At 44.0% G+C, this 22,745-nt stretch overlaps 1 protein-coding gene across 3 annotated transcripts in view; it reads left to right on the top strand.

Annotated features, from left to right (window-relative positions):
* LOC137435127 (uncharacterized) overlaps window positions 1–22,493 on the top strand; it is a 99,407-nt gene extending 76,914 nt beyond the window's left edge. For 2 of the 3 annotated variants that reach the window (XM_068128627.2, XM_068128625.2), the window contains exons 7-16: window positions 5,019–5,176; window positions 10,219–10,398; window positions 12,684–12,905; window positions 13,041–13,220; window positions 13,317–13,549; window positions 13,695–13,824; window positions 13,993–14,124; window positions 14,235–14,460; window positions 17,497–17,574; window positions 17,798–22,493. In XM_068128627.2, coding sequence (XP_067984728.2) covers window positions 5,019–5,176; window positions 10,219–10,398; window positions 12,684–12,905; window positions 13,041–13,220; window positions 13,317–13,549; window positions 13,695–13,824; window positions 13,993–14,124; window positions 14,235–14,460; window positions 17,497–17,574; window positions 17,798–17,982 — 1,724 coding nt within the window. In that variant the 3' untranslated portion in view covers window positions 17,983–22,493. The remainder of the gene's footprint in view (window positions 1–5,018; window positions 5,177–10,218; window positions 10,399–12,683; window positions 12,906–13,040; window positions 13,221–13,316; window positions 13,550–13,694; window positions 13,825–13,992; window positions 14,125–14,234; window positions 14,461–17,496; window positions 17,575–17,797) is intronic. The other variant, XM_068128626.2, reaches the window with a different exon arrangement.
* Window positions 22,494–22,745: the final 252 nt, after the last annotated feature.

Here is a 22,745-nt window from a genome sequence, read left to right as displayed (position 1 = left end):
GCCTCTTTTGAATACGGTCAATGCGAATGAGTACTTTGTTCCAAAATCCTAGCAAAGTCAGAAAATCGTAACTCAACATGCGGTTACACAGCTGCCTTGTGTCACTTCTTGTTTCACTGGTCTCGTTTTCATTGTCTATCAGGTCCTGGAGAACTTGAAGTATCTCCTCAAGGTACTTGTTGACGGGCTTCACTGCTTCTGTCCTTGCACTCCACCTGGTTTCAGACTCCGACTTAACAACCACAGGCACGGCGTTTTTGAGTTTTTCCCAGCGCTGTGTTGAACGAGAGAAGAACACGTGGAGATCTTCGATGGTTCCAAAAAACGTGACCATCATTGTATCCTGCTTGGCTACATGTACACCCACCATGTTGAGTGAGTGATTGTCGCAATTCACAAACACTGCCAGGTTGTTTTTCTCACTTATTTTTTGATGAACACCACTTCTGTGTCCAGCCATCACAGCAGCGTTGTCATAGCACAGTGACCGACAATCTTGTAGCTCCAATTCGTCCTTCTCAAGCTGTTTCAAGATGTCTTCAACCAAGCTCTCAGCATCCTTCTGGCTTATCTGGATAAAACCAAGGAAGGACTCTCTAACACGGACTGTTTTCCTCTCAAAATTAACTTCCATGTACCTTACTACTTCTGACATCTGCTCACGGTGTGCCTGATCAGGAGTCGAGTCGAACATGAGACCATAGTACTTGGCTTTACGAATGCTTCTCAGTAAACTTTGGCGAACAGTGGATGCCATCATGTGGATGAATTCGTTCTGGACACCTGGTGAAAGATAAGACGTGGATCCAGAATGACTTTCCACACGAGTGAGGTGTTCTTTCATGACAGGGTCAAAGATGGCCAGTAGTTTCAGTAAGCCAAGGAAATTTCCCACATTGGAGTCATCGTCCAGCTGAAGTGACTCCCTGGGTCCTCGCAAAGCCAGGTTCTGAGTCGCAAGGAATTTTATGCAGTGAAGGATTCTCGTCAAGATATCATGCCACTTCTGCTTTTCCTTCTCAATCTGTGACTGAAGTTCCGCGTCAATAACTCCTCTGTTTTCACCTAAATTTCTTTCCATTTCTTTCCACCATGTGAAGCACTCCCGATGATTCTTAGCATTTTCATGAACACTAATCCTTTCAGGTGCTTTCCACTGGTTGAATCCACTTTCCTGCTCCAATGAGGATTGATGGTCTGACCGGGAACGGGAATAGAGAAGACAACAGATACAAAATGCAGACTTTTTAGAAGGGGAATAGACCAGCCATGAGCGAGTCACTTCCTCACCACGACCATTTCCCAATTTCCTCCTGAACCAAGTTTTGTTCATCGAGCAGTTATTTGTTTGTAGGAAAGGCCCCTCACTGTTCTGGAAATACTTCGAACCCAGCTTTATTATTTCTGTTCTCAACGCGTCAGGCAGAATTGCTTTTCCAGTATCCTTGTCGAACTTCAGAAGTCCAATGCCAAGCTGTTCAATCACTTCTGGTATGACAGTTCGAGGCTCTTCAACACCATCCAGTTCACTAGGTTCAGTGTCGTCAGGTAAAATATCGTCAGGTAAAATCTCGTCAATAAACTCAACATCATCATCACCACCATCATCTTCCCCTCTTGTCATGTCCACGTTCTCTCTGGCAGCCTCACTTTTAATCTCGTCATACTCGGATTTATCTGACTTGACTTCCTCCTCGGCATGTGACGCATTTGTACTTGATCCACCTTCGGATTCTAACAAACTTGTAGCAGGTGCAGGCGACTCCATGGAACGTGTCGAACAACTTGTTCCGGGCTTTTCAAAGAAGGGCATGAAGAACTTGCTCGACTTCTTGGCTTCCTCCGTCTCCAACTTTCGTCTCTTCCGTCCTTCAGCTCCACTTTCCTTCTTCTTCGTGAATAAACGTTTCATGGTCTTCTTACACAATGCTCTGAAATAAGGAAATGGCACTTTTAATAAGAACATTAAATTTCACAGATTTTGCACAAAATTCTAGACTACCTCCCTAGTTTGCGCAGGAGAATGGTCTTACTGCCAGTTGGCAATGAGCAGTGGTACTGTGAGGTATGTGGTCATGTAGCTCCCAGCACTGTATTTTTACCTAATAATTACTCCCGCCAGGAAGTAATGCATTCGATCGTGTCCGTCCGTGTGTATGTGTATGTGTGTGTGTGTGTGTGTGTGTGTGTGTGTGTGTGTGTGTTCGTGTGTTTGTGAACAAGATATTTGGAAAAGTTCTGAACCGATTTGGATGAAAGTCGGTGGGATGATTGCCCTTGGGATAAGGAAGAATTGATTAGTTTTTGGTGAAGCTCAGAATATTATTCTGGATCCAGGAATTTATTTGGGGAATTTTTAGCCGCGTCGCAGACGCTGCTCATAGAGTGCCCTCTGCTGTTGTTGTTGTTCTTCTTCTTCTTGTTCTTCTTCTTCTTCTTGTTCTTCTTCTTCTTGTTGTTGTTGTTCTTGCAGAGAAGACAAAACCTCAAAGCTCCACCCATTCTGGGAACCATAGCTCCACCCATTGTGGGAGAGGCTTCATATAAACAAATATCCACCATTTTATTAACTCGCATAGCTTTGAGGCCTGTTTTGTAGGCCCGTGGTGTCTTGCTCTCTCACACAGTTTTCTTTCAAATCAAATTCGATATATCATTTCATTTTTCACAGTCGCTAACATAGTTTTAGACTCGGTTGAAAAAAAACGTGAAGAAAATCCGATGAAAGTTGCCCTTTATAGAACGAAATGAATTCTCAAAAGCCTGTAACTTCAAGTCCATTGAGATATATTTTGTTTAAATCGCGGCATGGTCAGTCATACACCGCCCGAAATAACAGATGGGAAAATGCCGAGGTATATTAAAAATTCGTCCATTTGATGACAATTGTCACGATGAAATATTTAATTTATACGTCGTCACAATAATGTGGAGAGAGGAGCATAGCTTCGTTCACGTGTCGCCACATACGGGAAATTGCCGAGATTTTTTTTTTTTTAATCGCGGCATGGTCAGTCATACACCGCCTGAAATAACAGATGGGAAAATGCCGAGATATATTTAAAAATTCGTCCATTTGATGACAATCGTCACGATGAAATATTTAATTTATACGTCGTCACAATAATGTGGAGAGAGGAGCATAGCTTCGTTCACGTGTCGCCACACACGGGAAATTGCCGAGATATATATTTTTTTAATCACGGCATGGTCAGTCATACACCGCCTGAAATAACAGATGGGAAAATGCCGAGATATATTAAAAATTCGTCGCCACACACGGGAAATTGCCGAGATATATTTTCACTTTGCACAAAATTAACATCAAGTAATCGAATCAATAGGATTGTCCTGTGCCTATAACATCGACGTTATAGGCACAGCTGCATCTAGGCATTGTGTAACATCGACGCGGCTTTTGTTTTAATTAAAACTTTTTGTACTTGTTTTTTCTGTTTTACTGCATTAAAGCTTTTATTCCTATTGTTAAATGATATTTTTCTCCTCTAATTGCGACATATATCAAAATAAATTATCTGACAGTTAGGGCCTACTTTCTTTTTCATTTATTGTTTTGGGGAGAGGGGATGTAAAACAAAAGGTATTATTCCAACTTGACCCACGGCGGGAGTATGCGCTCTACTGAGTGGCGTTCTAGTTTATATAAGTGGTTTAACAATCTAGCCATCCTAGTGTTTCTCACCCATGATAATCAAAGACAGATCATATATCTGAAGAAAATTCTTTTTTTACTATCCGAGGATGGCTTGTCTGACTTTAATAGAAACTGCTCAGTTGCGCCCCCCTTCAAGTGGCGCCCAAGGGCACATGCCATACCTGCCATACCTTAGGTACGCCACTGCCTACAGGTCGCACAAGATCTGCCAGCAACCCTCTTTGGTGAAACTGCCAAAATCAAGACTCTCTGCTCACCTTCACTCTCTCATTCCTCTTTTCTCCCATCTGTGGAAGAAGCTCCCACACTCTCTTCAATCCCACTCCTCCCTCCAGGTCTTTAAAACAGCTGTTCACCACCATCTCTTATCTTCCCCCATCCAAAACCTTGATCTTTTCTACCCCTGTTAAGACACACCAAATCCGCCTGTTTCAATCCCCAACTTTTTTCCTGAAATTCCTAGTAGTGAAATTCCTAGTAGTGTTCATTTGCTTTATACCATGTACCTCTCCCTCCTCCCCAGCCCTCCCCCTTCCACAGATCTACCGACGTCCCTGTTCTCTTCTGTTTCTTCTGTGCTTCCCTCTCCCTCCCCCTCTAGTCTCCCGCTCCCTTAATTGTATGTTTTTTGTGTCTGTGCATGTTTTCATGTTCAATGTATTAGTTCTTACATGAGCCTCGATTCTGTATACCAAAAAAAACAAAAAAGGTATGTGTCCAGTGGGTTTTTGAAGCAAGTAGGGTTATCACTGGCAGCAAAGAAACGGCAGCTAATTCCTGAGCTGCCTGGTGGTTCGTGCCCTTGTGGGGGCAGAGTGATGGTTTGTTTTAGCGGGGGCCGATTTTAATTGTGGCATGGTTGAAAGTGGTTGAAAGGTAAGCGGATGATGGGGGAAAACCTATCTAATCCCACACAATGCATATTCCCTTCTAACCGACTACACAACAGGGAATATATTACAATGAAATAGTTAACTTGGGGCCTGCTGTATGTTGGGTGTATTTGCCGCAAGGTGACAGTTTTCTCTGTGATTCTTGCTTGTTCCGTATCACTTTCTGCCAGTTTTCTGAACTGATGTAGAAGATGTAGAAGGGTGGCATCGGTTGCATAACAATACACACACGTACTCTGCTGCACCTTGAGATGCTGGGATCTCTGACATACATGTCCTGCAAACAAAGTGCATGCATCATTGTCATTGTCTTAAAGAAAGACGTTTACACTCAAAAGTGTAAAGATACCTTTACTTGTTGAAATGAGGAATGAAAGAAACGAAAAATATAATTGTAACCAAACCATCGGGCGTGCATGCTTGATCGAGCCAGGGCTCTGTGTGCTCAGGCGAAGGCTGGACAAATGGCAGAGAAGGGCTGGGCGGCCTGGGAGCTGTGCCAGGGGCGTCAAGCAGTGATGATGACGACTATTCTGAAGACTCTTCAGACACGAGGTCGTGCCTTGGTCCACTAACAGGCAGCAGGGAGCAGCACACCATCACCAAGGTAGGCCATCATCATCATCATCAGAACTAGGTCTTGATAGTTATAGAGCACTAAATCTGAGAGTTGTACCCTATTTTGATTAAAACTTCCTCGTTTGCAAAATTTAGAGTTCATGCAGATATTTAAAGTCATCTGGACGTTCCAAATATTCTTATGTATGACTTGATGCAAAATAACTCATAAATCCAGTCCGGGTTGAACAGCATCAGTTGCGACTACATGGATTGCTCCAATGCCCGCACCTTTTTTTTCTCAATGACTACTGTTCTCGCAATGTGAATTGGCTCAAAGTTTGTGCTACTGTGCAGCTGCACTATAGTCTAAACAAGCTCATCAACTTTCAACCATCACTGAAACAACCTTGGTCAGCAGTTCCGCATCGTGTCTTTTGGGAAATTATTAATTCCAGAATCTCACCAATTTCCACCATTTCTTTTTTTTTCTCCTTTTAGTACCTCTGGGGTTGCATTTCCTGAACAGGAGAACTAAACGTAGTTGCAAATTTAATTGTTGAAAAGGGAGTAAGAAAAAAAGGGCAAACAACGCGAGGCCAGCTGGAAGCTCCGTGCAATGAATTTTAAGCAAGGCGAAGCATAGGCAAACCAAGAGGGACCCTTCACCTACTGCAGCGGCAACACCTCCAAACTCATCACACCTTTCTCTTGCATGCATTTAGTCTCCTCATCACCTCCTTCTTTCCATGATTAGCTTTGGTATATTAGACAGTTTTTGCATTTTTATTTATGGAAATGTCCTAATTGTCTGAATTATATTATCATTGATGCCCCCATGCAGATTTTTGCTGAGCATTAGAGTCATTGCTCATGATAATACATCTTCCCCACATGTCTTTGGCCAGAACATAATTCCCCTTCCTATTAATGGTCCTTCTCTCTCCCCCTCCTTCTTGCTTCATTTCCCCGCCCATCTGTCTGTGTTTGCTCTCCTCCCCTGACTCTGCTCCATCGCTCTCTCTCGGCCGCACACCTCTTTCTCTGCTCTCTGCATCCTACACAGAAGTGATAATACCTCGAGGATACTGCTCTCTCGCTCTTTCTCTCTTGCCTGTTAATTTTATTTATTTATATCTTTCCTTGTTTTCGTTGCAGTCTCTCTCTCTCTCTCTCCCCTCAGGCTGCTTTCTCGAGGGAAGACTTCCCCATCTTTGTCTGCTAGATGTGAAAATGGGCAAACAGAAAATGAGAGGGTAAGCAGGACCGAGGGTACAGACCAAGAGGGTGTGCCAAGCCACATCTACAGAGACAGAGACAGACGACTGTACGGATAGAATATCAAACAACAAACAGAATCATTTTGAAAAGAAAGGTGTCTGCTTTCATTGTGGAGGATTATATCTGGAGGCTCTGCACGGACGCAGAAAAAAGGGGCACGAGCATCTACAAGAAAAAGGAAACAGACGATCGAGCAAGCAACAGACATCAACGAAGAAGTCGACCCGCTGGTGAAAAGGTGAGGACATTTACAGAAATTGTAACGGGGAATTAGAGGGAAGTGCAGAAGGAAGAGCAAAAGCAGGTGAGGGATGGCATTGGGTGTACGACGTGGGAGGTCCCATGCATCCAGGGAAAGACATTCTTTTTTCTATCAGCTATTCAACTGCAACTTTAGCCCTGACACACAAAATGCAGTGGTTTTCGCCATCCTGTTCCTGCTGGTAGCTGTCAATCTGGTGCTTATGTTTCTGCTGACCTGGTCTTGAAATAAGTGGAAAGAGGACTTCGAAGAAGAACATTTGGAAGAAACAGCAGATCGAAGATTATATAACGAGGGCGGAAAAGAAAAAAAAGGAGGAAAATAATGAAAAAGTAATTTCTGCTGACAGTTTCTGACCTGGTCTTGAAATAAGGGGAAAGAGGACTTCGAAGAAGAACATTTGGAAGAAACAGCAGATAGAATGAAATAAGGGGAAAGAGGACTTCGAAGAAGAACATTTGGAAGAAACAGCAGATCGAAGATTATATAACGAGGGCAGAAAACAAAAAAAAAAGGAGGAAAAGAATGAAAAAGTAATTTCTGCTGACAGTTTCTGACCTGGTCTTGAAATAAGGGGAAAGAGGACTTCGAAGAAGAACATTTGGAAGAAACAACAGATAGAATGAAATAAGTGGAAAGAGGACTTCAAAGAAGAACATTTGGAAGAAACAGCAGATAGAAGGTTATATAACGAGGGTGGAAAAGAAAAAGAAAAAGGAAAAGAGGAAAAAAGTAATTTCATAATTGTAGGATTTAGTGGACAAAAAGTGAGAAAGAGGTTGATGACTAGCAATTAGATGGAAAGAACAGTGAAAGATTGACAATTGAAGAAGAAGATGAGCAGAAGGAAAGAGATTTTGAATGAGCAATAGATTAGCAAGAAGAACAAATAAAGATTTATTGTGACATAGACTACAATGTGTGGATAAAATAACATAAAGTCAGAATTTTTGGGAAAGTAGTATGAAATGGTGGTATAAAACAACAACAACAACAACAACAACAACAACAACAACAACAAGAACACTTCCACCTGCGATTGTAGAATTCACTCTTTTGGATCTGGAATGCCATGGAAAAACAGGGTTACATGAAAACCTTGATTGCCATTCTCTTTTTGTGGTTGTGAATGGATGTTATTCACGCGGCCTCTTCTGTACCTATTTTGGTGCAGATGTGTTAGAGGGCAGGTGAAGCAAAGAAAGAGGTTCCGGATCTGTCTGAATAAATGTTCAGCCTTACTAACATGGAAGCGTCCATCAAACTGTTGGTGCAAACATGTTCTCTTATCATGTCATCAATCTATGGGGAGAAGGTGAACATGTCCGGGGTTTGCGGGTTCATCTATTCAGGCTTTCCAATTGCTCTTTTGAGTGTTATACATGCACAGGACACCGAGGGTTGCCATCTTGGTGTAAGGTATAGCAACCTGCTGTCTAGCCAGGTAGCCGGGTCCAGCTTCAACACTTAATCCTTGATGTTGTATCCGAGTGCAGAGGCCCTTGACCCGCCTTCTCACGTCCAGTCTACTCTACATTGAGCTAGATCATCTTTCATACTTTTTTTTTTAAAATCTTTCCCTCTTTCTAAATCCACTCTTCTGTTCCCACCACTCTTATTGCTGTTCCTGCCTGGATTTATACACTGCTCGTGCTTGAGCCTCACCAACGGAGGTAACGAATTTTAATGAATGACTCCAATAATGCACTTCAAATCTGATGTACAGGATATAGATGGTTCCATCGTATGCTGCATCGCATGTCTCGTGCTGCACTGTAGCATGCTGCACGATGTCTCGTGCTGCACTATAGCATGCTGCACAATGGCTCGTGATTCACTGGACCATGCTGCATCGCATCTCTCGTGCTGCACTGTATCATGCTGCACCATGTCTCGTGTTGCACTGTATCATGCTGCGTAATGTCTCGTGCTGCACTGTATCATGCTGCACCTCATGTTTCATGCCGCACTGTATCATGCTGCACTATGTATTGTGCTTCACTGTATCATGCTGCTTAATGTATCGTGCTGCACTGTATCATGCTGCATCACATGTCTCATGCTGCACCATGTAGTGTGCTGCACTGTCTCATGCTGCACCATGTATTGTGCTGCACTGTATCATGCTGCACCATGTCTCGTGTTGCACTGTATCATGCTGCATAATGTCTCGTGCTTCACTGTATCATGCTGCATATCATGTTTCATGCCGCACTGTATCACTATCATGCTGCACTATGCCTTTGTGCTGCACTGTATCATGCTGCGTAATGTATTGTGCTGCACTGTATCATGCTGCATCACATGTCTCATGCTGTACCATGTATTGTGCTGCTCTGTATCATGTCTCATGCTGCACTACATCGTGCTTCATAGCATGTGTGGTGCTGCACTGTATCATCCTGCAGTGCATGTCTCGTGCTGCACACTATCATGCTGCACCATGTATTATGCGGCACTATGGCATGCTGCACCACGTTTCGTGCTGCACTGTACCATGCTCCACAACGAATAGTGCTGCACTGTATCATGCTGCACGATGTCTCATCGTCGCATTTCCAGCACCATGTATCATTATGCCGCAGTGTTGCATTGTGTCTCGACTTCATCATGTCGAACTGCGTTGCACTCCGCATAATTGTGTTGCATCGAATCTCGTGATACGCTGTTGCCCATCATACTGCATTTCGCTTAATTCAACAGTACTAAGTATTGTGCAGCCCTGCTCTTCAATGCTTTTCACCCCTCAGCCCAAATTGGGCTCAGGGGTGTTGTCGTCATGGGCGTCTGGGCGTCCATCAACTTTTGGTTTCCGTCAATTTCAAGGAGAACGGCTTGTCCGATTAAATCCATTTTTGCAGTGTGTGTTTGGGTTGAATAGAGGAAGGTTCCTTTCGAAAATAGGCGCGCTGCGATTTTCAATATGGCCGCCAAGGTAGCCATCTTGAAATTGGTTTCCGTCAATTTTGAGCAGAACGGCTTGTCCGATTAAATTCATTTTTGCAGTGTGTGTTGGGGTTTGAGTAGAGGAAGGTTCCTTTCGAAAATGGGCGCGCTGCGATCTTCAATATGGCCGCCACGGCAGCCATCTTGAAATTGGTTTCCACCATGCATGGGCTGAGGGGTTACGCCCGCTTTGCGGTGCTATTTATTTTATTTTATATGCGATCTCGTTGCATTCAATTTTTGTAAAGGATGGTGTAATTCTATTATGTTTATTAATCAAGCGAGAGAGAGAGAGAGGGGAAAGAAAAGCTACAAAACAAAATACGTGTCTATGTAAACACAAACACATACCAAAAGTGCCTAAAATTGTACGTGTAGATGAAAGGACAGGAAGACATGCCAAATGGTTAAGAAAGGACAAACAGGAGAGGGTTTCATTCTGCAGGAGCAATCAATGGTAGACGAATGTTTTTCGTGATTTTCTTGCCTTGTTGTGAGCGAGCTGTCTTTGTGCTCTTCCCACTCTGCGTGATTTGCATTGGCAGCTCATTTACCATGACACCAGAAAACGATGCACTTGATTGTGTCATTTGCTGTTTCAGCTGCTCACTGCAGGCCGTGCAGTGTATGCCGAGGCACTGTGGGACCATGTGACCATGAATGTTTCAGAGTTGGGCCTGCGAGCGGGGCAGCTGGTTCGTGTGCATGGGGTGACGTATCCACAATGGTGGTTTGGAGAAATCGGGGAGACGCGTGGATGGTTCCCTGCCAACTTCGTGAGGGTGCGTTTTGCGATAACTGATAACATGTAACTAATTATCATGGCAAATATTACAAATAAAATGACCTTAGTAACAATAGGATTACAACATGCAAATTTGAGATCACTACTTTTGTCAAGCTAAGGTGGCTACATGCAGTCATGGCCAAAAGTATTGGCACCCTTGTACTTTTTTCAAATAACTCACAATTTTCTCTAAAAAGAAGTTGAAATTGACAAAAATATTTGGTCTCCACAATTCTTTATTTCACTGTTAATATTACAGAACCTTTGTTTTTGATTCAGAACTTAATATATCCTTTTAAATCAGAAAATAAAAAGAAATGGCACTGACAAAATTATAAACACCGTAGACTTAATATTTGGTGGCACAGCCATTGGACAAAATAACTGCAGTCAAGCGCTTCCTATAGCCATGATTGAGCTTCCTACACCTATCTACTGGCAGCTTGGCCCACTCTTCTTGGACAAACTGCTCCAGTTCTCCCAGATTTGAAGGGTGCCTTCTCCCAACTGCTGTTTTCAGATCTCCCCACAGGTGTTCAATGGGATTTAGATCTGGACTCATTGCTGGCCACTTCAGAACAGTCCAGCGTTTTGTCTTGAACCACTCCTGGGTGCTTTTTGAAGTGTGTGTGGGGTCGTTCTCCTGCTGCAAGACCCATGACCTTCGACGGAGACCCAGCTTTCTGACACTGGGTTCAACATTGTGCTCCAAAATGCCTTGGTAATCTCCTGATTTCATGATGCCATGCACACATTCAAGGCACCCAGTGCCAGAGGCAGCACAGCAACCCCAAAACATCACTGAACCTCCTCCATGTTTGACTATAAGGAAGGTGTTCTTTTCTTTGAAGGCTTCATTTTGTTTTCTGTAAACATAGAGATGATGTGCTTTACAAAAAAAAAGCTCTAATTTGGTCTCATCTGTCCACAGAAAGATTTTGGTTTGTTCAGGTGTGTTTTCGCAACTTCAGTCGGGCTTTCTTATGTCTCTCTCTCAGCAGTGGGGTTCTCCTGGGTCTTCTACCATAGAACCCCCTCTCATTGAGTTGGCGACGGATGGTGCGAGTTGAAACTATCGTACCTTGTGTCTGAAGGTTAGCTTGAATCTGTTTGGGAGTTGATCAAGGTGCTTTCTCCACCATTCGAACAATCCTTCGCTGCGATCTTCGATCAAGTTTTCTCTTGCAGCCACATCCAGGGAGGTTGGCTACAGTGCCATGGGCCTTAATGTTCCTGATAATATTGCGTATGGTGGACACAGGAACATCAAGGTCTCTGGAGATGGACTTGTAGACTTGAGATTGTCCATGCTTGGCTACAATCGTGTGTCTGACCTCCTCAGACAATTTTCTGGTTTTCTTTCTTTTCTCCGTGCTAGGACCAACCAGCAGGACGTACACACACACACACACACACACAGGCACACACACACACACACACAAACAAACGCACACACATGCACACACACACAAACACACACATACACACACATGCATAAACATACACACACACACACACACACACACACACACACACACAAACACACACATGCACACACACACACGCACACACATGATTTCATCAATTTATATCAGAAGGAACAGCTGGGAAAGTCGGTTCACCAGTTCGTCGATCTGGCCATTAGTCATCGCGAATCGGAACAAGAGGAACATGTAGAATTCACATGTAGGACATGATGTCAGAACATTAGTCAAACCGACCTTTCAGCGAATCTACTGAACTGTTGGACCAGGGAAGAACTCAAGGAACTGCAGAAACTTCCATGAACACATGAAATGCCATTTCTGATGATCAATTTTTTTTAATTCCCGGGGGGGGGGGGCTCAAACCCCCAAACCCCTCCCCCCAGCGCTATGGCTTGATGCACCCCTCCGTCTTGAAATTCCTGGATCTGCCCTTGGTGTTCATCCTGTTTATCCCATGTACTGTGCCCCAGCCCTCTCTTCTCCACAGATCTCCCGATGTCCTTGTTCCCTATTGCTGTTGTGCGTATACAAAAATAAAATAGTCTAATAGTTGTATTCATGATAATGGTATTATTAGTGATAGTAATATTAATGGTAGTAATGAGGGTGCTGTTAGTATTAGCAGCAATGGTGGTGCTTTAGTTGTAGCAATAGTCGTAGAGTTCTGGGTGGGAGTCATGTTCATAACAGCCGGTGGTTTAGGGCTGTACTAGTATCCAGGTGATGGTAGTGTTGGTGGTGTTTCAGCTGCTTGTTTCTCTCACTACCTCATTCCAAAATCTCTGCTGTGCAGTTGTGTGTGAACCAGGAAGAGCTGTCAGAAGATGGCGATCAGGTTGATCGAAGTGAAGTTAAAAGAGGAGTTGAAGGAGACGATGGCCCAGTGGTGGCCATTGATCATGGGCACAGGACGGGCTTTTCAACAAACAAATGGATGCAGAAACGAGCCAATGTCATCGAAGAGATTCTCCGCACAGAAAGAGACTATATACAAAACCTCAAGAACATCTGCCAGGTGGTTTGTGTTTTCTAGTTCGAGTCAAACATGTGTAATTGTCTGCTACACCTGTTGTAGTGTCTATGAATTGTTTTCTGTCACATATGTATTTCTCTGTCACTGTGAGTTTCATACATGGGGTTTCACCCATAGGGTTACATCAAACAGTGCCAAAATCGCCCAGACATGTTCAGCACCGAACAGCTCGCCACAATCTTCAGCAACATTGAAGAGATATACCACTTCCAGCAGGGCTTCCTGAAGGAGTTGGAGGCCGGATATGACGTGCAGCACTCACACCTCAGCCTTTTTGGTTCCTGCTTCCTTAACAACGTAAGCACAATTGTGCTCTAATCGAAATTCAAATGTTATGCCTTGTATTGAAGCACAGTTTGATCTTTGACCTCCTCTTTGGCAACACCCATGCAGTGCGATAGGTTTAAGATATACTCCGAGTATTGCAACAACCACCCAGATGCATGTGCCGAGGTTTCACGCCTTTCCAAGAACAAAAGCTACGGCCTATTTCTCGAGCAATGTCGTCTCCGCCAGGACATGATAAGCATCAACCTCAACGGCTTTCTGCTGCATCCTGTACAGAAGATTTGCAAGTACCCCCTGCAATTGAAAGAGTTGCTGAAATGCACACCACAAGACCACAGGTAACCCCGACAATGACTCAGGCCTTAATCATTGCTGACATTCAAACCATAATTTCACCGACAACGTTAGCATGACCGTAAATGCGTGATTTTGTCCTTCGACGGTCTCTACGTCTCGACTTCTTGGCCACTTCTGACTTTGCAGTGATCACAATGTGGTAGCTTCAGCGCTGGCAGCCATGAGCAACGTCGCAAACCTTATTAACGAGCGGAAGAGACGGATGGAGAACGTGGGGAAAATAGCGAGGTGGCAGGTGGAAGTTTGCAATTGGGAGGTGAGGACGTGGAGTCCGGATACGGGAAGATGTCTGTTCCGGTAACTCAGTGGCGCTGCTTTTAATTGTAATCCAGTTGAGGAAAACCATATTCATCGTATATAAAATGTTGTTCGTACTTTTCGTTACCATCTGTCATTAGCCAACTGTAGTTCTGGATTCTTTCAGGGAGAGGACATATTGGTGAGGAGTTCCGAGCGTATCCATTCAGGAGATGTCACCATCGGTACCCAACCAAATGGGCGGCCCCAACCTCGTTATGCTATCCTGTTTGACCACCAACTAATACTCTGCAAAAAGGTTTGGTCTCTCCCACCGACCTTTCTTTGTGCGGCCAGGGAAATGTTTCAATTTAATTGTTAAAACTTAGATGTGTAGGGAACATTTGCTGAGATTTTCTGATCCCGTAGGACCTGATTCGGCGTGATGTCCTCTACTACAAGTCCCGCGTGGTCATGGATGACTTTGTGGTCGAAGAGGTCACAGACATCTCCACAAAGCCTTCTTTGCTTCTTCGCTGCAAGGGGTCAGTTGAAGCATCGCTGCTCTTGTGCACTCGGCAACCTGAGGACCACAAATGCTGGATGGAGGCCTTTATAAAAGAGAGAAAGCGTGTATGTGATGACCTGGACTCAGGTGTGTCCAAGTAGTCGTCATCATCATCGTCATTTTACGGCCGTTTCCATGTTTGCATGTGTAAGCCGTGATTCACCTAATGGCCGCCTTTCCAGGCCGCACAATCCGTTGCTAGCTCTCTTGCTAGTCCTTTAAGTCTGAGATCATCTCGCAGAAACTCTTTCCATGTTTTCCTTGGATGGCCTCTAGCTCTCCACATTCACATTCATATTTATACACCTCTTCACACAGCAAGTGTCCGAACCACCTCAACCTACCCTTACGCATAACCTCACGAATGCTCTCTACAACTAACCTATCTCTTAATTCCACATTTAGTTTTCTCTCCTTCAGTGTCACATGACACATCCATCTCGCCTTTCTCATTTCATTTTGTTTCTCAGTTTTCCCTTTATATGTATGCGTTCCTCCAAGCTACCTCATACCCCCTATCCTCCTTTTGCTTTCCTCTGCTTCTCTACCAAGATTGTCTGAACTAATTTAATTTGCTCAATTACATACTTGATTTACCTTTGTGCCAAAAAACCCAATTGTGTTTCCTGATATTTTGGCATCACTTTCTTAATATATTTGGATATCATGCATCGGAGTTTTTCGGTACTGAGTGGCGTGCTGACGAGGAGGGGAGTGTCGTTGAAGCTGAAGGGAAAGGTGTATACTGCATGTGTGAGAAGTGTTATGATTTATGGGAGGGAGACATGGGTAATGAACGTAGCGCAGCAACGAAGCCTGGAAAGGGTGGAAATGAGAATGGTTCGATGGATGTGCGGAGTATCGTTGAGAGAGAGGAAGACAAATGATGAATTGCGAAAGATGATGGGAATAGAGCCTGTGATTGATGCTGTGAAGAGGAACAGGTTGAGATGGTTTGGTCATGTGTTGAGGAAGGATGAAAGTGACTGGTTGAGAAGAGTGATGGAAATGAATGTAGAAGGAAGTGGAGGACGGGAAGACCGAGAAAGACTTGGCTAAAGGTGGTGGAAGAAGAAATGCGGGGAAGGGGGTCAACAAGGGGAGATGCAGAAAATAGGGCAAGATGGAGAAGATTGTCATGGGGACCGCAAGGCTAACCCCCGCTCTAGCAGGGAGAATGGCCTTAAAATGCCTGTTGTTGTTGTTGTTGTTGTTGTTGTATCATGCATCGGAGTGGCGACCCATTATGGATTGTACCCTGAGCCAACAAACTTGTTGTTGGTTCAGGTTACAATGGATATTACAATGAAACTATGGATCCATATTCAAGGCTCATGAAAGATCTAGAACACAGAATGGAGAAGGACACAACATAACAAAAGGAACAGCAGTAGAAGGGGGGTGGGGGAAATAGACAGAGATGGACAATGGATGCAGGTAACGATGAGGGGTGCAGGGTGAATGCAAGTTGTGGAATTGCTATAGTTTCCTTAGTAAAGTGCCAATCTGATTTCGGGTCTCAGGTGACGTTTCACCTGCTTTCTAATAGAGTTCCTCAGGCCAAAGACTCCAGGCTCCACAACCCGGCAGCATTTATGTCCATGCACCCATTTCCAGTCACGTTCTGGTCCAAATAATTAATCAAAGGAATGTGTCTGGACCTCATTCAAAATGGCGTCAGTCTTCGATGGTCTGCTGCTTTTTCTACTGTTGTGATCTAGTACTATATGCATGCAGGTGCGTATATGTATGTGCACCTTTTGGTTGTTGTACTTCTGGGGGCATGACCTTGACTGCCTGTGTGACTGGGTGCTCAGTGGTGATGTGTTGGTTGCCTAATATGTAGATTCAGTGCAGTGTTAATTGTACACAGGTGGGTGTGGTACTGTCAGGTACCGGGCCTGTGAGCTGGGCTGAAGTAAACGGCGTAATGCAGCTTTGCGTTTATGTACGTGTCGTGGCGCTGCCTTTTCGATTCTAACGTCAGTTTTTTTTCCAATTCAAAATAGGTGTGTAATGTGTGGGGGATGTTCAAGGTCTCCCCACTTAAACTATTTTCTCGCCCTTTGGCATGCAACGCCTCAAGAAGCAATCTTTGGCATTTGTTTTCCGCGACGTCCAGAATGCGGGTCTCATCCAGGTCAATTTCACGCCCAGCTTGCAGGACTAATGTGCCACGACCAACTGTGTCATCTTAGGAAGTCGTGCCTCTTTATTATGTCCATCTAGCCTTGTTTGAACTGGAAAAAAGCATCTAAAACAAAAGTTTGATGAACGCAATGGAGCAAAATAACATTTGGCTACAGCACGCTGTAAGGCAGCATTTAGCTATAGCACGCTGTAAGGCAGCATTTGGCTATAGCACGCTGTTCTGATTGGTACAAAAATGGCAGAGTATATCTTAGTATGAATATTGTTTGGATGCCTCCTTTTTCACATCTTACGATAATTCACCAAATGTCCGTCCGTCCGTTCGAAGGTACCGCAAAAACGGCTGAACCGATCGCAACGATATTTTGGGTGGGTATTCCTGGGACCCCTGGAAGTAAAATAAGCTGTATTGTTTTTCCATTTTTTCCCCAAATTTTCCAAGTTTTCCAATTTTCCAATTTTTCCAAACACGATGGAATAATATTTACCGATATGAACAGTGATGTGGCTTTTGTTGAAATTCTACGTATCAGGAGAGAGTAGATCGACTCCTGACAAACTTTTCCTATATAAACGTGCGGCTCCAAAGTAACACGGCAGCGTGTGCAAGGCGACTGAGAAACAGGTGTAGCGGCCACTTCCGTGTTACAGATTTGGCGCGCACTCTTCACACATAAACGTGCGACTGAGAAAGACGTGTAGCAGCCACTTCCGTTTTGCAGAATTCAATCTTTTTTCAAAATGGGTGCCATGTACTGTTTAGATTTTGATGATTTGCGTGTGATATGATTCAACCGATGTTTATATGAATCGTTTAGAATAAAAAAAGCCTTCGATTTCTGATATTTTGCCTTTTCATTTGGGCTTCTCAATTGAAGCCCCGCCCATAGGGTGGGTACCGTTGCTAGTATATAAAATATCTGATTGGATTCAATATTACTTTTCATTTTTAACCAATTCCTCTTTTTGTAGGTTTTGTGATCACTGAAATCCAGAAACAGCAAGCTATTATTGCCAGTAGAAAGGCAAAGTCCCATGGGAAGTGCAAGGGTGAGTTCCACGACAGCTCGACTGGTATGGTAGAGGCCATGTGTCTTCACTGGTATCAATGCCACACTTTAATAAAAATATACTCCACATATTTGCCACTTTCAAATTTCTAAACTCCTATAGAACCTGTTTTACGTATTCCTTTACAATCGTAGGCCAGAACTCATCCCCCAAAATATCACTAACACTCGATTTTGAACTGTTGCACTCCTCTGATCCTTAGCTCAGTTCCTGGATAAGACCTCCGGTGCACCATACCAGCCTGTGTCCATTTGTTCGGCCTACGCAGACATTCCGAGCAGCGTTCCCCAGCAACAGGTGTTTGTGCTCGCTGAGCCGCGGAGAAAACCTTGGCCTCGCAGCACCTTCTTGCAAGGAATAGGGCGGCTGGCACCGTTTCGTAAGTAGCCCAGTGGACGGGCCTGGAACTATCCCAAATGGAAAAAGGTACCGAGCGATTGGCATGGACGGCAGCGTCCACCTGGATTAACCCATACCTGCCTGTCGTCGTAAATCCCATACTGGGAATTCTTCTAACTGGAGCTACAGCAGGCTGGATTTACATGAAAGATTTTCATTTACACTTGACAAGTGCGGGATTGTGATGCTCCCCAATGGATCCGACACAATCCGCAATTCCGGTACAGAACTGGTATGATGTTTATATCTCAATCCCACAAAAGCTGGTATTTTTTTTGGCCTTTTCCGTCATCAATCTCCTTCCACTTTTGTCCAGCTCATTTGGTAACCGAGTCAAATTGAGTCAGGACACAAACTTTGGACCTTCATTGGACATTAGAAAGGTATTGCCAGCTGTTGTTGTGCTACTGGGAAAGTACTAAACCCACAAAAACCTTTTACGGATGTTATTAATGGCCAAGCGTTCATTTTCAGAACATTCCTCATCAATGAGCGCAATTCCTCACTCCGCACTTCGCACGCACGTTTGTTCCACTCTTTGCTTAGACGGTCAGACCTGTGGAGTCTGTGCTTTTCTGCACAGAACCATCAACTCCAGGAACTATAACATTTTTTTTTTGTGGGACGGAAGAGTTTTTTTTGTTGTTGTTCAGTCAGATGATTCTTCGACGTGATGTCAGGACCGAGCCATTGAACACAGTTCGTGCGACATGTTACCTGCACCTGTCGTTTGCCATGTACAGTGGAAAGTTATATTTGTAGGCCCGAATAGAGTCGCTGGAAAAAGGTCAGCAAAAGCTTAGGAGCCATCTACATATTATATATGCAAAAAGGGTGGAATTGTTGATTGCTTCCTCCATAAAATTCCATTCACTTGCTTCCATCTCCTTTAAATATCCCGTTTTTCCCCATATCCTTCCTTTCCACAAACTGTTTTGTTTTCCTAATTCCAATCACCCCACCTTTGTGTCTGTTATCAAGGGTTGCCCCTAAAACCACCACTCTTTTGCTTCTGAGTTGATACGGTGTGGTCATACCTTTCAGTAACATGATGCAATTCCTTGTGTTTACATTTATCAACCATATTCTCCATAAGCAGTCAAATCCATCCTGTTGACCTTCTTTTGATTGTAACCTGTGCATAACGTTAAAGCTTATTCCATAACGTTAAAATTGAGTAAAACACTTGCTTTTTGTGTACAAATAATCCATCCACCCCATGCCACTACCCCCCATGCTTCCTTCACGCCCACCCCCTCTTTGCGTCCCCAGTGTCCTCTCTGCTTCCCCAGCATCCTGCCTCCTTTCTGCTCCCCGTGTGGTCCCCCCCACTGTCCCGTTACTAGTAAACCTGACATTATCTGCCAAACAGAATCTTTCCTCCCATGGGTGGTCCTTCATTCCTTGGTGGCTCTCTCCAGGTATTGTCTGTTGTGGTTTGATAGGCCTGAACCCCATTGTGATGGCGGAGTTGCAGTTTATGTCAAAGACTCTCTTTCCCAATGTCCATGTACTAACCTTCCACCTTCTAACACCCAGGAGTACTTTTGGATGTGCTTTTCCCTCCACAACTACCTCCTGTTCCTGTGTGTGCTGTATCGTGCTCAAATGAGGGAAGACTCTATTTGCATTTCCCTCTCTGCCAACGTGGACCATCTCCGAACCACCCATCCCAACTCTCTCTTCCTCATATGCTGTTATTTCAACAGTTACCATGCCAATTGGCTGGGTGTTGGTACCTCTTCAACCAGCCTTGGCATTGCAGCAAAGGACTTCTGTGACTCCATGGGCCTCACCCAATTAATGAACCTTCCAACCTGGATTTCTCCCAATCACACATCCTCCCTTCTTGACTTGGTAATGATGAATTTTCCTACTAATGTTTACTGTTCCTCTTCTGCTCCAATAGGTTCATCTGATCATGCACTTGTGAGAGACACATCTGACTTTTTTCAGAGAGTGGCCTCATCACCGTATAGCCCGGAAGTTCACTTGAGCTGACTGCCAGGGAGTGCACGCTGCCTTCTCATGTCAAAGCTGCAGTCCTTAATTTCCATCTCTCCTGAAATTAATACTGCCTGGCAATCCTTCCACACAAGCTTGCTTCCACTTATTTACAGATTTATACCATCTCCTCTGCAGTTATCATATCAATCCTCTCGCACCTGCTACAGAATCCTGTGGTGAGGAAGTTGCCTCCAAACAACTTGCCTTCTCTTCCTGGAAGGCAAATCCGACTGAAGGTAGCCTCAGATCAATCCACAAAGCCCAGAACAGGTGTGTCCACTGTTAGAAAAGCCAGAAAACAACATCTGGCCAACCTCAAGGCTTCACTCTCGAACTTGTCTTTCTCTTCAAAGACCTGCTCATTGATGCATTGTTAAGTCTGTCTCTGGAGTATGCTCCCCCTCCATCTCTTCCCTCATTTCAAGTGGCATCACAGCTGAATGCTCTGCTCATGAGAAAGCTGAAGGCTTCAATTCTGTTTACTTCAAAATCGTGTGTACCTAATCCCCCAGTCCCTACTACTCCATTACCCTCTCATACCCAACTGCTCCTGGATACCGTGTCTTTCTCACTTGAGAAGGTAGGGAGGTTTCTGGAAAACCTCAACTCCGATTATGCGACACGCCCAAAGGGCATTAGTACGTGTCCTAAAAACCTGCACTGCTGCTCCTGGTCATCCTATTTCTGCTTAGTTCTCTCAGTCCTCTCTGAGTCCGTTTCGGTCTGTCTGGAAATTAGCAAAATCACTGCAATACACAAACATGATGTGAAAACGGATCCTCTTAACTACAGGCCTATTAGCTTGTTTGCGATTATAAACAAGGACATGGAATCTGTCATCGCAGTTGATGTCAAATCCTTCCTTTTCTCCAACTGCCTGATCGAAGATCATCTGTTTGTTTTCAGACCCGGTCATTCTACCCTGGACTTGCTGCTTCTACATTCCAAACAATGGATGGAAGCCCTCAATCTCAGATGTGAGATCAGGGTCTTCTCTCTGGACATATCTCGAACACCTGATACAGTCTGGCACCTCAACTTGAACTCCAAACTCTCTGCTTATGGAATCCAAGGGCACCTACTCTCACGGACCACTGACTTCCTCCACTCCTGTATTCAGCATGTAGCTCATAAAGGGATCCTCTCATCTCTCCTAGTTGAGGCCGGAGTACCCGAGGCAGTATCTTTGGCCCAGTCCTGTTCCTCAACTTCATCAATGATCTTTCTGATTCCCTGGAAAATCCTATCTTTCTCTTTGCTGACGATTCCCACCTCTATCGTATAATTTCTCATCTTTCACACAGGCAGGCAGTCGCCTCGTCCCTCTCTGCAGATCCTTATAAAAATCACTAAGCCTAAATACTAAGGTCATAAACTTGGAATATGTCTTTCAACTCAAAAAAAATCCCACCCAATCACCCTTTCTCTCCGAAAGTACCATTTGGCAAACCCTTACCTCTACTTTCTAAACAAAGAACTTGAAGAGGTGCGCGCACACACACACACACACACACACACACACACACACACACACACACACACACACACACACACACACACACACACACACACACACACAATCTTGCTGCGAAGCCCACCAAAAGGAGAAGTTTCACATTAATAATGTTTTATCTACCCATGATGGTGTCCTTCGTGAAGAGTAGGCGCAATATTAACAGCACCCTGAACAAATTACAAGTTGCTCCTCTCGCCTGAAAGGGGCACTGCATCAGCGGCACTGACGTCCCCCAACAAGAACAAATGCCAACCTACAACTCCATGCCACGTACAAACGAACGAACGAACGTGCAACTGAAGAACCTAGCAGTGTTTTGGTTTTCTGTAGATTATTATTTGTATTTCTGTAGATGTCTATTTTTTTTATGTAGATTATTCTCGTTTTCAGCTGCATCTTGTTGTGTTTCATCCACTCTGTGTAAATAATAAACTGCACAGGCTGATTACATCATTATATTAATATTGATGCAGTTTGAGTGTTTCGGTTATGGGTATTTAAACCATGATGCAGCACATTTCTCCCAGTCTACTTTACGTATTCACATTCGCTCTCCCTGGTGGTTTCCTTTTGACCATTTTTCGTATTTATCCTAATATTCAGCACCCTAACCCCACCATATCAAAACTTCATGGATGAGATTCTAACCGTATTACTTTAACTGAGGAAATAAATAAAACACCCTCTACCACCTCTTCATTACTTATCCCATCAAACCCCGAGCACTCCGACTGCAAAACTACTTCAACTACAGGATGACCATGATATATGAATTCAGTATTCAAAATGAGATCTGTCTGCAATTTTCTTTTGTAATTACAGTAGTACAGGTATGTCCAGGTGACACGGTATCCTGATAATGCATCCTAGAATCACATTTCCCTTCTTGCTGCCTTGCACTGTGCCGGTTCAATGTTCTATATGTGGTTGCTGTGTCAATGATACAAAACCTTTACATTAAAAATGCTTTCTCTTGTTTTGTGTTTGTGTGTTTATGAATTATGTATTTCTTGATGTCAAATTTAATTTGCCATAAAAAATAATGGCTCATCCTCCACAAGGATACACAAGGAAGTTTTACGGAGGAGGAAGACATTTGGCCAATAAAGCCTCTGCTACGTCTGCACCACATTAATTTAATATATCAATTTATCAAATTAAATTAATAGGGTGGGTGGGAAGTGTAGGGGTGGAGAGGAGAACAGTAGGGAGAGCACACACATCACCA

Source organism: Myxine glutinosa, chromosome 9 (assembly GCF_964187855.1).
Source record: "Myxine glutinosa chromosome 9, kmMyxGlut1.1, whole genome shotgun sequence".
NCBI lineage: Eukaryota > Metazoa > Chordata > Myxini > Myxiniformes > Myxinidae > Myxine > Myxine glutinosa.
Note: the sequence above shows the minus strand (reverse complement) of the source record. Positions and strands in the feature narration are given on the sequence as shown.